Source organism: Taeniopygia guttata, chromosome 36 (assembly GCF_048771995.1).
Source record: "Taeniopygia guttata chromosome 36, bTaeGut7.mat, whole genome shotgun sequence".
NCBI lineage: Eukaryota > Metazoa > Chordata > Aves > Passeriformes > Estrildidae > Taeniopygia > Taeniopygia guttata.
Window position 1 is genome coordinate 4006796 of NC_133061.1, and position 16753 is coordinate 4023548.

General features: G+C 49.8%; 1 protein-coding gene across 1 annotated transcript in view; it reads left to right on the top strand.

Annotated features, from left to right (window-relative positions):
• The window catches only part of LOC140681477 (uncharacterized), a 472703-nt gene that overhangs the window by 112590 nt on the left and 343360 nt on the right, over window positions 1–16753 (top strand). The window contains 1 exon segment of the mRNA XM_072921312.1: window positions 15817–16404. Coding sequence (XP_072777413.1) covers window positions 15817–16404 — 588 coding nt within the window.

A 16753-nucleotide genomic window follows, 5' to 3' on the forward strand; every position in this document is an offset into this window, starting at 1 on the left:
GCTAACCTCATCACGAAAGGCAGGAGACTCGCCCTGAGACACCTGGGAACCGAGCCGGCAAGGATCCACCTCCCCTTCCGCAAGCGACCGACCACGGAGTCAACTGCAATATCGGAACACCTGGCCCTCGCTCTCACCGGCTTCGGAGGAGAAATCTCCTACGCCACCAAACCACCCTGAACCCAGCTACTGACCATTGTCGACATAGATGTGCCACCGAAGGTCATGGACCGACCGCAACCAGGACCAACGGTCTTTACAGACGCCTCCTCCATGACTTCTACCGCAGCAGCAGTGTGGCAGGCAGGAGAAACATGGCATTGTGTCAAAACGTGCGACCCCACGCTGTCAGTGCAACAGCTGGAAGCAGCAGCAGTGGTCTTGGCATGCGGACTTTTCCAGGACGAACACCTCAACATCGTGACAGACTCTATATTCGTGGCAAAGCTCTGCCTAGCCATGTCAAGACCAGGTGTGTCAACATCCACGACGGCCTCCATGCTTGAAGAGGCACTCTCCTCACGCCAGGGCACCGTGTCCGTCATCCACGTCAACAGCCATAACCCAGTCAAGGGCTTCTTCCAGACTGGCAACGACAAAGCAGATGCCGCAGCGAAGGGAGTGTAGACACTGCAAGAAGCTCGTCAGCTGCACGAGTCACTCCACATAGGGGCCAAAGCACTAGCGAAGAGATGCGAGATCTCGACAGCAGACGCGAGGCACGTAGTAGCCACCTGCCCTCACTGCCAGAAGTCACCCCTATGGACCGGTGGAGTCAACCCGAGAGGCCTCAAGGCCTCAGAAATCTGGCAGTCAGACTTCACCCTCTGCGAACTGCTGAAACCCCGAACATGGTTTGCAGTGACAGTGGACACCTACAGCGGAGTGATCATAGCGACACAGCACCTCAAACCCAACTCCAAGGCCACGATCCAGCACTGGCTGACAGTTATGGCATGGCTTGGTATCCCCAAGCAAATTAAAACTGACAATGCTTCCAATTTTATCTCCAAATCAGTGCGGGAATTCGCCTCGGTGTGGGGTATCACCTTAGCGCAGGGAATCCCATATAACAGCACCGGACAGGCCATTGTCGAGCGAGCAAATCAGACCCTAAAAGCCAAATTAGAAGTGTTGGCAAAGGCAGAGGGCTTTGCCAATTCCATCCCCTCAGGAGACCAGACACGCATGCTAGCAACCGCATTACTAGCACTGAACCAATTCCCTAGGGGAGATGAAGCAAACAGTCCCATTCGAAAACACTTGGCCACCCAGACACTAGAGGAGGGCCCACAGGTCATGGTCAAAAACGAGCTAGGCGAGTGGGAACGGGGCTGGAGACTGGTGCTTACGGGACGGGGGTACGCGGCAGTTAAAAAGGAGGACAAGATCAGGTGGTGTCCACTCAGGTCGATCGAACCTGACCTTCAGAATGAAACTAAGGGAAAACTGTGAGTTTTCGTTCGCAGGACACGCTCGTGGACCGTCCCCGCGACACACACACCCCTGCTCCAGAGAGAGATAACGGACCACCAAGCCACCAGACAGAACCTGAGCGTCCCACGGCGGGGAGACCCAGGCTCGCACAGTGTCTCTGTGCAATCCTGCTGGTGGGGTTTGTGGCCGGGGGGCAAGCCGACCCAGGCCACTACCCTCACCAGCCGTTCAGATGGGTCATGCAACATCTTTCAAGTGACAAGGTGTTCAAAGAGGTCACCACCGCAAACGCTCCATCCTTCGTATTCCACATAGCCGATCTGTTTCCAGGGCAACCGAAAATACGGCCCTCAAGCCCACACATCATACTCATGTACATATCTTACTGGTGCCCAGCGTCCAACCCAGGGAAAAGGTACTGTGACTACCCGGGGTGGGGACATTGTGGGTACTGGGGCTGCGAAACCATTGTTACAGATGCCAGACCATGGGGAGATGGGTGGCTGTTACAGCATTTTTGAGAGAAAGAGGGCATGAATTGTGAAAGTTGAGCTACTCCAGGCTAGGCCTCAGATTGAGGCCTGGTGGGGCCCTCAAAGCCTCTGACGCAGTTAGAAATTCAGGGTTGTGGCGCAGGTAGAAAATAGTCTTAAAGTACTGTGGGGACCACGGGGGGTGAACTAGTATAGGTTTTATGGTGTACAGTGCAGGCCGTTTTAAGGAAAAGGTAAACAATGTTAGCCTACCAATCAGAGTGTCTTTGTTTCTGTAAACTATATAGAAGCTTATATAAACTACCGCCTGATCTTGAATAAATGGAGAACGTTGCATTAATCATATTGGTTGGATGTGCATTTGTCTTGTCCAGTTTTCCGTTTTTCTGAGATTCCCTGGCATTAAGTGGCGCCCGAACAGGGACTCAGGAGGCTCCGAAAAGGCTGCCAAATTACTTTTAGAGTAACGGGCAGTCGGGTTTGAGTCACGCGACAAAAATTCAGGTCCAAATCGCCTCATGGTGATGGGACCGGGATCCCAAATTCACTTTTTGTGAACGGGGATCAGGTGGAACGGAGCAGAACTCTCCAAACTCCGAATTGGGCCGTTCCCAATGGGAGGAAAAAGACTCTTCGCATTGTTGTTTGCTTGCGAGAGTCCGTGGAGCAGTGGGAAGACCTCGGCGTTCACAAGAGACCCGAACGGCAGGTGTGGACGTGGCCGAGGCCGGGAAGCTGGAGCGGGAGCTGCTGCCTTGCCGAAGAAAAGCGAGAGCGGAGCAGCCCGCGGAGGTTGAGGTAAGCCGCGGAGACAGAGAGAGGGTGAAAGGTTCACCATGGATGGAGATTTACAGGCTTCAGTGCGGCTGCTCTTTCATATTCTCTCAAAGAGAGCTGAAAAAGTTAAAGAAGCCGATTTAGAACAGTTGGTCCTTTGGGCAAGAAGCAAAGGCAAGCTGCAAAAACCTTTGCTGATTTTTAGTGAAACCGAATGGCAAGAGCTGGGGCAGCTGCTTTGGGATGCAGTCATAGAGGGCAAAAAGGACAAGAAAACACTATTAGAGCTTGGAGGTGTTTGGAAGAAAGTTTTACATACCTTACAGAGCATGGCCGTGGAGAAAAAAGCAGCAGAAGCTGCAATTCAAGCACTTGAGCAGTCCACATCAGAACAGATAGAAGTTCGAAAGCCATCTCGGGTTGAAAAATTTTTTAATGTTTGTAATATGCGGCCAGTGCGGGGGCAGAAAGCTCCAGTCAGCCCCTCTGTCAGGGATGTTGTCGCTCATTTGGAGGGAAATGCAGAGCCAGGCGGCGCGGGGCCGGCCGGCGCAAGACGGAGCGGGGATGCGGCCGCGCCCGGAGCAGAAGTGTGCTCGCAAGCGGCGGATGTTAACAGCTCGGCGGTTTCGCGAAATGCGGCAGACCAGGAAGTGACCCTCCCAGGTCCCTCGGGAGGCGGGGAGACACCTGAGGAGGCAGGCGGAGTTGGTGACGAAACAGGGCTGAGTCAGGAGGAGGAACTCAGGGGCGGAGATCAAGGCAGAGACCAGGGCGGAGACGGGAGCGGGGCGGCGTCGGCCCCTCGCCCCCCGCAGCGGCAGCGGCGGCGGCTGCTGTGGGTGCGTGCAAACGCAGAGGAGCGGCTCGCCGGTACCCGCCGGCGGCGGCGGCCAGCAGCCTGGCGCGGTTTGGAGGGGCTGGACACCCCAATGCTAGCGGGATGGCAGAAGTAGCCACCCAGACAACACCACAGCAGAGCCCCGAAAATGCCAGTTCCCATCCCACCACGGTAGCGCTGCGCTGCCCCCTCCCACCGAGCTCAGATTCTGATGACTCAGAACCAGACCTTTCTGTTGTCAATTGCAGCAGGGACACGCGATCACAGAACAAGATACAAAGACCAAATATGTTACAGAAAGAAATAGCCCGCCTTGCTACCCTCTCAAATCGTCAGGCTCCACCAGTGGAACCTTCCACTGGCCAGCAATTGGCATCGCCAGCAGTTTTAAAAAATCCCTTGCAGTCCCGATGGGCATCAGTTGTGAAAGATGCTCTTTTAGACGGTGACTGGAAAGCTGCCAGCTCCCTGGCTTGTCCTGTAATAGTGTCTAATGGGAATGCCATCTGGGAGCCCCATGACTGGAAAATCCTACAATCAGCTAAGCAGACAGTCACCACTTATGGGATCAGATCAGAAGCAGCCAGGAACATCATTCAGTATATATTCACAGCAGATGTGCTTTGTCCTAGTGATTCGTCTAACATTGCATCCCTGCTTCTGACACCTTCTCAATTCCTCATGTTTGAAAGGGAATGGAAGCGGTTGGCAATTGAGGAGGCCAACAAACACACAGATGCGGGAGACCCCTTTTTTGGAGTCCAGCCAGATATGCTGACTGGGCAGGGACCATATGCAACCAATCAGGTGCAACTTACCTTTCCTATTGAAATACATCAATTGTCACAGCAATTGGCTCATCAAGCTTTGCTTTTGGTACCGGACAAGAAAAAGTCAGCATCCTATGCCACCATAAAGCAAGGAGCCACTGAACCATTTGGACAATTTATTGATAGGCTGTCAGCTGCTTTGAAGGACGCACCTGACGTGCCACCAGACGTTCAGGAACATTTATTCCGATCCCTTGCTTTTGAAAATGCTAACCCACCCACCAGAGCCATCCTAGCCACCCTCCCTCAGGGCTGTCCAGTCGATGAGATGCTTGTCAGAGCCACACGCGCAGAACAGAGCAACCAAGCTGCGGCATTCACCGCAACCATCCAGGACGCAATTCAACAACAAGGACACATCATTGCAGCTGCTTTATCAAGCAACAACACAAGGAGACAAGAGACGTAATGAAAAAATATAGCAATACTGAGTGTTTTCCAAGAAACCAAGAGGGATGGACATTATGCAAATTAAAGTTATTTCAAATACAATGTGGATGAAAATTACTGTAAAAAAAAAAAGGATAGAAATGTTAATAATGATTTAATTGCTAAAAATGTCTTTGAAAACAAAGATTTGAGAAAAGTCAGTCAGATGGAATGTTGGCATTGAGTTCACAATTTCTGTTTTTGAGTTTTTATAGATAATAAGATAAATGATAATTGTCAAGTTTTTATAGGTAATGATAAGTAGTGATTGTTACTAATGTTATATGAATGCTTTGACAAGATTGTTTTAAACTATTTTAAACATTTCTTGTTGATAAGCTGAACATATAATGTAAGTTGTCTGATTTTTGTGATAAGAATTATTATTAAGATGTTAAGATATTGAGGTGTTGTTTTAATATTTACAGTCAGTTTTCATATGTTTTATGGGTTTTTTAAGTGATTGATTGTAAGATGTGTTTTTCAGGATCCTGTGTGTTTGATTTTTTAACTACTCATGTGTTTTCTTTATTCAATTTTCTATGCAACTGCAGTTCATCTTCTTTTAAAAATTTATAGTCAAGTTCTGGTTCAAGATTTCAGACTTCAAATTTTCAGATTTTTGAAGAAAAGGCTTGTTGTATTTAGAGAATTTTTGTTTTAAGAAGAAATTTTAGACAGGTTCAATCATTTGATGTTTTGATAAATTGTTAATAATAAGGTTTTTCACTTATAACTGTTATTTTTAAGAATTTTGCTTTAAACATATCCTCCAATTAGAGTTTGAGCTCTGGCCAGGCTCTGGCTCTACGTGGATGGTGTGATTGATCCAGGTGTTTTCTGCATCAAAAAAGTATTCTAGTCCTTTTGGCTTGACAATTTGACCATACAGGACAGCTGAGCCTCAAAGGGAGTTTGGAAAAACATGATCCAGACATGTTTTATCCAAATCTCTGTTGTTTTAAGGTTTTTCAGCTGCTGCAGACTCTGGGATGACAATTTGATAGTGTAGCACTTGGTAACTGTGATTTTATATGTAATATTGATTGTGTGTTATTTGATTGATTCTTATTTGTTGTTAGTTTCTTTACTATATGCATTGTTTTGTTCTTAATGTTTTTCATGTTTATAACAAAGATGTTGATATTTCCATTTCTTCATGCAAGTTTTAGGGAACAGAATTGAGAGAGGACCCTCCAGTCCCTGTGGGGGTGTTGGGTTTGCTTGTGTTTTAACAGGTGCAGAATCTAGATGGATTTCAGTGAAGAATGTAGAACTTCTCAATTGCAAGAGGGCACTGATCTCTCCACAAGTGGATCAGAGGATGCACAGCAAAAGTGGATTGTGCAAAGACTTGTGTTTCACCCACAGAAGATCGTGGGCTTTGAGTTTTTTTTTATAAGTGTGTTTTTAATGATGTTATAGAATTTTTTTTGCTAAGTTTTAATAAGTTTTAGTAATGCTTGTGATTTTTCTGTTCATCTTGCCATTGTCTTTCAATGGCAAAAGAAGAAGAGGGAGGTCCCAACGTGGATCAACAGAAATTCTACTTGAGTGAGTGTTTTTACCCGTCCAACCAAGACGTCTGGGCAGGACAGATGCTCTTGCTGCATTGATACGAAAAGGCAGAAGCAGAATTTTAAAAATAGATGAAAAAGATATCAACCCGCAGTGATAACAACGTGAACAACAACAGTTTGCCTGGAACATCCCTGATGAATCCAGTTCTGATGAAAATTAATTTTGTAGAGTACAGAAAAATAAGTTGAAATATCATAAGTGTGATGTTAGATTTATCAGAAGTTAGTTTATTAGAAGTTATAGTTTATGTTTAAAATTAAGATTGTTTCTTTCATGTTAGCTGGGTCAAAGGGTATTGCACTTTTTTTATCTTTATAGTTATTTAAATTGTTATACCGTGTTTTTTACAGTGTGTGCAAAAATTAGTTCATTGAGCCTTCACTCCAGCCTGAGTAGCTCAAAAGAAAAAGAGGGAATTGTTGCAGCATTTTTCAGAGAAAGAGGACATGAACTGTGAAAGTTGAGCTACTCCAGGCTAGGCCTCAGATTGAGGCCTGGTGTGGCCTTCAAAGCCTCTGACGCAGTTAGAAATTCAGGGCTTGTGGCGCAGATAGAAAATAGTCTTAAGGTATTGTGGGGACCACCGGGTGTGAACTAGTATAGGTTTTATGGTGTAAAGTGTAGGCCGTTTTAAGGAAAAGGTAAACAATGTTAGCCTACCAATTAGAGAGTCTTTGTTTCTGTAAACTATGTAGAAGCTTATATAAACTACCGACTGATTTTGAATAAACGGAGAATGTTGCATTAATCATATTGATTGGATGTGCGTTTGTCTTGTCCAGTTTCCCGTTTTCCTGAGGTTCCCTGGCTTTATGGAACAGGAAATTTGAGGTGGGATTGTGCCTTCATAGGTTAAAATTCCATTGTTTTCAGTGGGATTGAGTGGTTTTGTGGTGACAGATCCATCCCTCTTGGCTTTTGAAATGCAAAGAGATGGAGAACACTGCCTAAAATCACCCCAGAACCCACAAATCCTCCAGAAGTTGAGTTCATGGTGTTCAGGGAGGGTGCAGCTGCCAGCGGCAGGAATAAATGAGACAGATCCTGGATTCACAAAGCTCCAAAATCCATTTCTTACCCCTGAAAGACAGGGCAAAGGCAGGGCCATTGAGGTTTGTATAGGGTATCCCAGGGGTGGAGTTGGGGTTTGGGTCAAGGGAGGAGTTATTGGCAACACAAGAAGGGTGAGATCAAATTCCTGCCTCTTAGCAACAGGGGAAATCCACACAGATCCTAAATTCCCCCTCAAACGCCTGTGAAATGGTGGCATTTCAGATATTTTTGATCAATTGCTTTAATTTAACCCTGTTTTGGCTGTGTTTAAAGAAAAAAGATGAATCAGAGGAAAATTAGGGCCAAACGAAAAGGAGAAGCAGCCAGGTGTGTTCCCAACATGGATCACAGGGAATGTGGGTCACCAGGGCTGTGCCCAATGTGGGTCCTCCAGTGGGAAATGGAGCTGGAGCAGAGCACGAAGCTCTTCCCACACTCCGGGCAATCCCAGGGTTTCCCTTACCGGTGCCCCCGTTGGTGTCTGGTCAAGTCAGAGCTCTGGGTGAAGCTCTTCCCACACTGGGGACACTCGTAGGGCCTCTCCCCAGTGTGGATGCGCCGGTGCCTGACAAGAGTGAAGTTGTGCTTGAAGCCCTTCCCGCAGTCAGGACAGCGGAAGGGCCTCTCATCCGTGTGAATCCGCTGATGCACAAGGAGATCAGAGCTGCTGTGAAACCTCTTCTGACACTCGGGACACTCGTAGGGCCTCTCCCCAGTGTGGATGCGTTGGTGCCTGATGAGTTCTGAGCTCCAGCCGAAGCCCTTCCCACACTCCCCACACTCATAGGCCCATTCCCTGGTGTGGATCATCTGGTGGCGGATCAGGTTGTTGCTCTTCCTGAAGCTCTTCCCACACTCCAAGCACTTGTCGGGCTTCTCCCCATCGTGAAGCTTCTCAGGGACCACCAGCTCCGAGCTCTGGCTGAAGCTCTGCCCACCTTCCTGACCCAGAGTGGGCCTTTCCTCCCCAGAGCACCCTGGGCTGGGTTTGCAGCCCCTCCTTGTGTGGGATCTCCGGGGGTTTTCCTCCCTGTTGGATTCCTGCACTGTGGAGTCGCTCAAATCGGCCTCTTCCACGAGGTTTTGCCATGGGGATTTGTCCTCCCAGCTCTCCATCCTCAGCTTCTTGTCTGGGGTAGGAAGGTCAAGGAGAGGATGGGATTTGCCTCCGTGCCAGAGGGAAGGGCGAGGAGATCCCCCCAGTGCATCCCCGGCAGGAGGGCACCGGCAGCGGGGCTGTCCTGCAGCCGGGGGCTGTGCTGGGCTGGGAGATGGAGCAGGAGAGAGGGGGAAAGGGGCACTGACTTCCTCCTCACCTGCCTGGGGGTCCTGAGGCATCTTCCTCTTCCTCGCAGCCTTCTCCTCCATCTGGTAAACTTTTGGGGATGGGAAATCCGGTTTTGGGAGGAAAACAAGGGATGAACACATCGAGTTTTGCACTGGTTTCGAAGCAAACCAGGGGGAGAATTTATGCCAGAATTACAATTGAAAAAGAAAATGAATATCAAGGCAATGATAGAGAAATCCTGGCTTAAACTCACAGAGTCAGGATATAACCTGACAACCCGATGGTCAGGGTGGTGGTAGCAGTCTGATGAAATGGTGGCTGCAGTCCGGCTGGAGTGATGAACGTGATTCTGTCAAAGCAGTGATCCTGTAGAAGGGTCTGGTCTTCCTCTGAAGGTCCAGTGGTGCTTATGGAGCTCTTGTCCTCTGGGAATCCAGTAGGCAAGGTGGTCATGGTGTTGCAAGGGTGAGATTATATCCAGGCAGGAATGCTTGGTTCCTCCCCCTGGGCGGAGCATCCCACAATGGGATGATGTAATTTTATCAGCCCTGCAGTGACACTCAATGGCCCATTAACAGAAGATGGCCCTTGGAGGGCGTTATCAGGGTTGAGCCATGGAAGAGATAAAGAACACTGCCCCACCTGTTGATAACAGTTTATGGAGATGGTGACTGAAAACACTTTTGGTTACATCTGACACTGTAACCTGAAACAGTGAGGCCATCCCTGCTCGAGGTCGGGGTGAACACCACCCCCCTTACCCAAACTGGCTCAGGTGTAAAACCCCCACCCTGGGAAGGACACGCACACAGGGGACAATGTCACCCTTGCCCTGCCCCAGGGGAGATCTCTGTCCCCTCACTCCCTTGCTCTCCCCCCTTTTCTCTTTCTTTCCAGCTCTCTCTCTACCTCACATTGACTGTTCAATAAAATCCACTTTGGATTTTGTCTCTTTAGCACCTTAATTGGGGCAGAGGCATCTCTCTAACAATTTTATTAACCAGATTGCGACATTATTTTGCACAGTGAGTTCCGGACAGTGTTGTCTGACCTCAGGTGTCTTTGACAACAGCATGGGTCCCTCCTCTGAGGAGGTTGTGGCTTTCTGGAAGAACTCTTGGAAGTTCAGACTCAGCTTCCTCTGAGTGACTTCTGGGAGAACCTATGAGGAAAATGGCTGTTGTGGGTGGCCAGGGTAAAGAAAATATTTTCTTGTCCTTCCTTAAAAAGTTTGTTAAAAATCACTGGAGGAAAGGAAGGAAATGATACCAGAGAGACTGACGAGGTTCATTCACCCCAAGTTGAGGAGCACAAGGCTGCTAAAAGTCCTACAAGAAGCCAAGCTCAAGTAGCTAAATTCCCGAATAATTCCTGAATTCACAGGCTTGGGGGCCTTGCCAAATGTGAGAATCATAATTCTCTTCGTGCCTGTCACCTTTGTGACTATACAGAATTTTCCCTTTCTTTTCATAATCTGTATTGGGCCGAATTTCCACTTTTCTTTTATCAGAACCTGCCAGGAGCTGAGAAGGAGTTGTGCTGGAACTGATGAAATTTGGAATTGCCGCAGAATTGCTTTTATTTTCAGTTTCTTTATGTTTGGGATTTGTTTGTGTTTCCATCACAAGTGACTTGTGGGAAGAGCAAATCTTCCTCAAGGCATTTTATGGAGGGTTAAGTTTGATTTCTGACAAGTTTGTTTTGTCCAGTGCTCAGGGGATGCTCAAGGCATCTCTGTGTCTCTTGCCCTGGGGGATGCTTGGGAGGGGCCTGGGGGTGTTGTCCCTGTCCCTGTCACCCCAGGCCATTCCCCAGGTGTGTCCCTGTCCCTGTCACCCCAGGCCATCCCCCAGGGGTGTCCCTGTCCCTGTCACCCCAGGCCATTCCCCAGGGAGTCTCCATTGTTCTCACCCCAGAGAATGCCTGGGAGGGTCTCCCTCCCTCTAATCCCTCTGCCAGGAGGTGCTCGAGGGGGTCTTGGTCCCTCTCAGCCCAGGGGATGCTCGGGGGTCTCTGTTCTCTCGCCCTGGGGGATGCTCAGGGGGGTCTCCATCCCTCTGGCCTCAGGGAATGCTTGTGCAGGGCTGGGGATCAGGGGCTCTGTGTCCCTCTCACCGCCGAGGATGCTCAGGGCTGGGGGGGCTCTCTGACCTTCTCATCCCTGGGGAGGCCGGGGGGGTCTCTGTCCCTCTCAGCCCTGGTGTGACCCCACCCAAACATCACCGGGGTCAGAGGGGCAGAGACACCCCCAAACCCCCAGAAGGGCTGAACCTGGGATTTGGTTTGGGGCTGAGGATTTAGGAACTGGCTGGAAGTGGGGCTGGGGTTGGAGTTAGGGCTGAGATTTGGATTGAAGCTGTGACTGGGCTTAAGGCAAAATGTGGGATTTGCTTTAGGGCTGGGGCTGGGATTGGGTCTGGGGCTAGATAAGTCTGGCACTGGGATGAGATTAAATACAGAACTGTGAGTGTGTCTAAATGTGGAGTGAGATTGACACCAGGATCAGGGTCAGGTTTGGGACTGAGTACACACAGGGCGGGACAGGGGGGATGTCACTGCAGGATGTCCCTGGCATTGTCTCAACCCTCCTCAGGCACCTCCAGACATGGGGGGCAGCTCGGTGCTCCAAGATCCAGGTGGTCCCATGCTGCCCCTGAGGGCATCTCTGAATGTGACCCCTGGGGCTCTGGGATCAGCCCTCACATCCCTGTGGGAGCAGCTGCAGACATGATGAGAGATTTCCCCCCAACCCCTTATTCCTGAGGAAGGGTGAAGCCAGCTGTCCTTTCCTTCTGTTGCCTTCTACTCTCCTCAGCTGAGGATGTCAAACTCCCCAGGAGCAGGAAAATCCCCATTCCCTGTTTCCTTGTGGCTGCAGCCTGGAACATCCACTCAGAATGAAGAACGTTCTTACATCCCGGCTGAATGACACCAGGAGGAGGTTGGTGAGAAAGGGAGGCAATTGTGTTTTGATGGGAAATACAAGTTACAAAATTATTTCTTTCCATCCCATTCCTTTTCAGTCAGTTGCAGTTCTCTTTTCAGAGTGCCACCGTCTCAGCTGATTGTGTTTTTGTCCTCCTTTCTCTCAGACCTCTCTTTACATGCTCTGTTTCTCTCTCAGTATCTCCCTTGATCCAGGGCAGCTCCCATCAAAGGCCCTGCCCTGATTTAATTCCCAATCAGTGAGCTAAAACAACCACAGGTGAAGTTATGAAGGCTGGCAGTGAAATGTCACTGTAAGATCTTTCTCCATTTGGCTTCTGGCTGCTTGTTAAGAGCTTTTCCATCAAGGGCAGGAACATATTTTCCTGGCTGGGAACTGGAATTCCAGCCCCTGGGAGTGTGTGCCATGGATCCCAGAGGGGCATTCCCGAGGCTCCCAGGGTGCTGCTCCTGCCGTGCCTCCCAAGGAGCTGTGCAGGGCAGGGGACAAGGTGCAGCAGCTCCGTGGGCTCCTGCAGCACGCAGCAAAGGTGGCTTTGCTGGACATTTCCCAGCACATTCCCAGCTGGAAGCAGAGGGAAGAAGGAAAGGGAAGCGAGTCCCTGACAGAATCTGGGAACTATTGGTGTAGGAAGGGACCCTGCCCGCAGATCCCAATCCCGTGAGGGAGTGTCATGATCCTCTTGGAGGAGCGGGGTGTCATGATTGCTTGTTTACTGATTCCAAAAGTGCAAAAAGGAAAACAGCAGGGGACCATCAGTTTAATAACAAAAAATGCACCTTTATTATAGAGTGCCAACAGCAAATGCAATAGAGGGGACAGAAAAGAAATAAAGGATAGAAAAGGAAGGGAAAGAGGCTTATAGCTACCAATGTAGATGAAATCCTCACTGGTCCAAACAATGCAGATCCGTCTTGTTGCATTGGAGAGAATCTCAAAATCTTGGTTATCTCAGGGGTCTTTTATAGTCCAGTGTCAAATGGGGGGAACAGGCAAAAGACAACGAAAGCTAATTGAAATAATTGAGGGGGAACAGGTAGAATGAAGAGTAAGTCCATTGAAGCCACCAAGGAGGAACAGGTCATGTTATCAGCTGTGAGCAAGAGCCATTGTTTTCATGGTCCATCGACCACACCTGGGAAACATCTGGCATTGATCAGGCCAGCCCTCCTCCCTGTGGTGGGGGTCTCAGTCTCAGTCCTTGGGAGGGGCTTCAATCTCCGTCCGTCACAGTGGTCATGAGGCAGATGAGGGGTGTTCCATGGGAGATCACCAGAGTTACCCCAAAGTTCATCAGGTGGGAAAATCCCTGGGTTGAGCAGGTATCATGAAGCAGGTGTAAACACGTAGAACAAGCCACTCCTTGCCAGGTCCTTGCCAGGCCCTGCTCAAAGCAGTGGTCTGTGGTGGTACAGCAAATACACCTGCAAAAATAATCATCCACCTCTCCAAGCTGGAACTCCAATCAGAGTCTCCAGGATCTCAGTCTCTGCCATTGCGGCAAACGTGAGGCAAGAATGAGGGGAACTTGGGAATGTCTCTTACACAGGGGTGTGGATGTCCTTTGAAGGGGAACGATCCCCACATGCGTCCAGCACTGCAATAAACACACCGTCTCTACAACTCCTTACAGGATTTGTGGGGATCAGTGTTCCATCCGCGTTTCTGCAGCAGAGCGAGCAGACTAAACAGCATATTTTGCCTATGCTAGCAAGCTACTATCTCTTCAAATCAGCACATTTCACCTAAATCCAAATGGATTTCTACCCTGTTAAATTTACACTGGAAAATCCCCTCTTTGAACCCCTGAGCACCCCCTGGGCTGAGAGGGAGAGAGACTCCCGGGAGCACTCCCCTGGCACAGGGGTGAGAACGACGGAGACCCCCTGGGGAATGGCCTGGGGTGACCGGGAGAGAGACACCTCCTCAGGAATGGACTGGGGTGACTGGGAGAGGGACAACCCATCCAAGCCCCTCTCAAGCATCCCCCAGGGTGAGAGGCACAGAGACCCCTCGAGCATCCCCTGGGGACCAGATGAAACAAACTTGCCAGAAATCAAACTTATCCCTACAAAAAATGCCTTGAGGAATATTTGCTCTTCCCACAAGCCACTTGTGATGAAAACACAAATACCAAACATTAATAAACTGACAATAGAAGTAATTCTGTGGCAATTTCAAATTTCCCCAGTTTCAGCACAACTCCAGCTCAGCTGCTGGAAGGTTCCAATAAAAGAAAAGTGGACATTTAGCCCAATACAGATTATTAAAAGGAAGGGAAAGCTCTGTGGAGCTGTCAAAGGTAACAGGTAGCAAGATAAAATTATTCTCACATTTGGCAAGGCCCTCAAAAGATGTAAATTCTGGAGGTATTCAGCAATTTAGCTACTTGAGCTTGGCTTCTTGTAGGACTTTTAGCAGCCTTGTGATCCTCACCTTGGGGTGAATGATACTTGTCAGTCTCGCTGGTATCATTTGCTTCCTTTCCTCCAGTGATTTTTAACAAACTTTTCAGGGAAGGAAAACAAAATATTTTCTTTACACTGGCCACCCACAACAGCCATTTTCCTCATAAGTTGTTCCAAAAGTCACTCAGAGGAAGCTGCATCCAAGTTTCCAAGAGTTCCTCCAGGAAGAGGCAGAACCTCCTCAGAGGAGGGAACCAGGCTGTTGTCAAAGGCACTTGGGGTCAGACAGCAGTGCCATGAACTCACTGTGCCAAAATAATGTCGCAAGCTGGTTAATAAAAGTTTTAGAGAGATGCCTCTGCCCCAATTAAGGTGCTAAAGAGACAAAATCCAAAGTGGATTTTATTGAACAGTAAATGTGAGGTAGAGAGAGAGCTGGAAAGAAAGAGAAAAGGGGAGAGAGGAAGGGAGTGACAGGAGAAAGATCTTCCCTGGGACAGGGCAAGTGTGACATTATCCCCTGTGTGCGTGTCCTTCTCAGGGTGGGGGTTTTACACCTGAGCCAGTTTGGGTAAGGGGGGTGGTGTTCACCCCCCACCCCGAGCAGGGATTGCCTCACTGTTTCAGGTTACAATGTCAGATGTAACCAAAAGTGTTTTCAGTCACCATCTCCATAAACTGTTATCAACAGGTGGGGCAGTGCTCTTTATCTCTTCCATGGCTCAGCCCTGATAACGCCCTCCAGGGGCCATCTTCTGTTAATGGGCCATTGAGTGTCACTGCAGGACTGATAAAATTACATCATCCCATTGTGGGATGCTCCGCCCAGGGGGAGGAACCAAGCATTCCTACCTGGATATAATCTCACCCTTGCAACACCATGACCACCTTGCCTACTGCATTCCCAGAGGACAAGAGCTCCATAACCACCACTGGACCTTCAGAGGAAGACCAGACCCTTCTACAGGATCACCGATTTGACAGAATCACGTTCATCACTCCAGCTGGACTGCAGCCACCATTTCATCAGACTGCTACCACCACCCTGAGCAACGGGGTGTCAGGGTATATCCTGACTCTGTGAGTTTAAACCAGTGTTTCTGTATCATTGCCTTGATCTTAATTTTCTTATTCAATTGTCATTCTGGTTTAGAGTCTCCTCCTGGTTGGCCTTCAAACCGGTACAAAACTCAATGTGCTCATCCCTTGTTTTTCTCCCAAAACAGGATTTCCCATACCCAAATATTCGCCAGATGGAGGAGAAGGTTGCGAGGAAGAGGAAGATGCCCTGGGACACCGAGGCAGGTGAGGAGGAAGTCAGTGCCCCTTTCCCCCTCTCTCCTGTTCCATCTCCCGTCCCAGCCTGGCCCCTGGCTGCAGGACAGCCCCACTGCCAACGCTCTCCTGCCAGGGATGCACTGGGGGGATCTCCTTACCCTTCCTTGTGGCACAGAGGCAAATTCCATCCTCTCCTTGTCCTTCCTACCCCAGAGCAGGAGCTGATGATGGAGACCAGGAAGGACAAATCTCTGCAGCACAACCTCATGGAAGAGGCCGTTTTGAGTAACTCCACAGCGCAAGAATCCAACAGGGAGGAAAAGCGCCGGAGATCCCACACAAGGAAGGGCTGCAAACCCAGCCCAGGATGCTCTGAGGAGGAAAGACCCAGCCTGGGCCAGGAAGGTGGGCAGAGCTTCAGCCAGAGCTCAGAGCTGGTGGTCCCTGAGAAGCTTCAGAATGGGGAGAAGCCCCACAAGTGCTTGGAGTGTGGGAAGAGCTTCAGGCAGAGCAAGAATCTGAAACGACATCAAATGATCCACACTGGGGAATGGCCCTACGAGTGTGGGGAGTGTGGGAAGGGCTTCAGCTGCAGCTCCGACCTCATCATCCACCAGAGGTTCCACACTGGGGAGAGGCCCTACGAGTGTCCTGAGTGTCAGAAGAGGTTTCACACCAGCTCCCATCTCCTTGAACATCAGCGGATTCACACAGATGAGAGGCCCTTCCGCTGCCCTGACTGCGGGAAGGGCTTCAAGCAAAACTCCACCCTTGTCACCCACCAGCGCATCCACACTGGGGAGAGGCCCTACATGTGCCCCACATGTGCGAAGAGGTTTCAGAGCAGCTACAGTCTCCTCCTGCATGAGCGGGTCCACACCGAGGAGAGGCCCTTCCTCTGCTCTGACTGTGGGAAGGGCTTCAAACAAAACTCCAACCTCATCAGGCACCGGCGCATCCACACTGGGGAGAGGCCCTACGAGTGTGGGGAGTGTGGGAAGAGCTTCACCCGGAGCTCTTACTTGACCCAACACCAACAGAGCCACTGGTGAGGGAAGCCCTGTGAGTGCCCCAACTGCAGGAGGAGCTTTGTGCACTGCTCCACCTTCACCCCCCATTGAAGAACCCACATTGGGAAGAGCCCTGGTGATCCCTGTTATCTGTGATCCATGCTGGGAAGACACCTGTACCTTCTCCTGCCCCTGCCAATGACCTTATGTGGGACTGAAGAACATGAGGGTCTGGCCATGGCCCTGTCACTACATTCACTCCCACCTCAGGTCATTGCCAGGGGCAGGAAAGGGACTCTCTCTCTCTCTCTCCCTGAGAAGGTTGTCCTTTCCAGGCAGGAGGAGATGCGTGGCCAGGAAGATACAATTGATGGTGATGT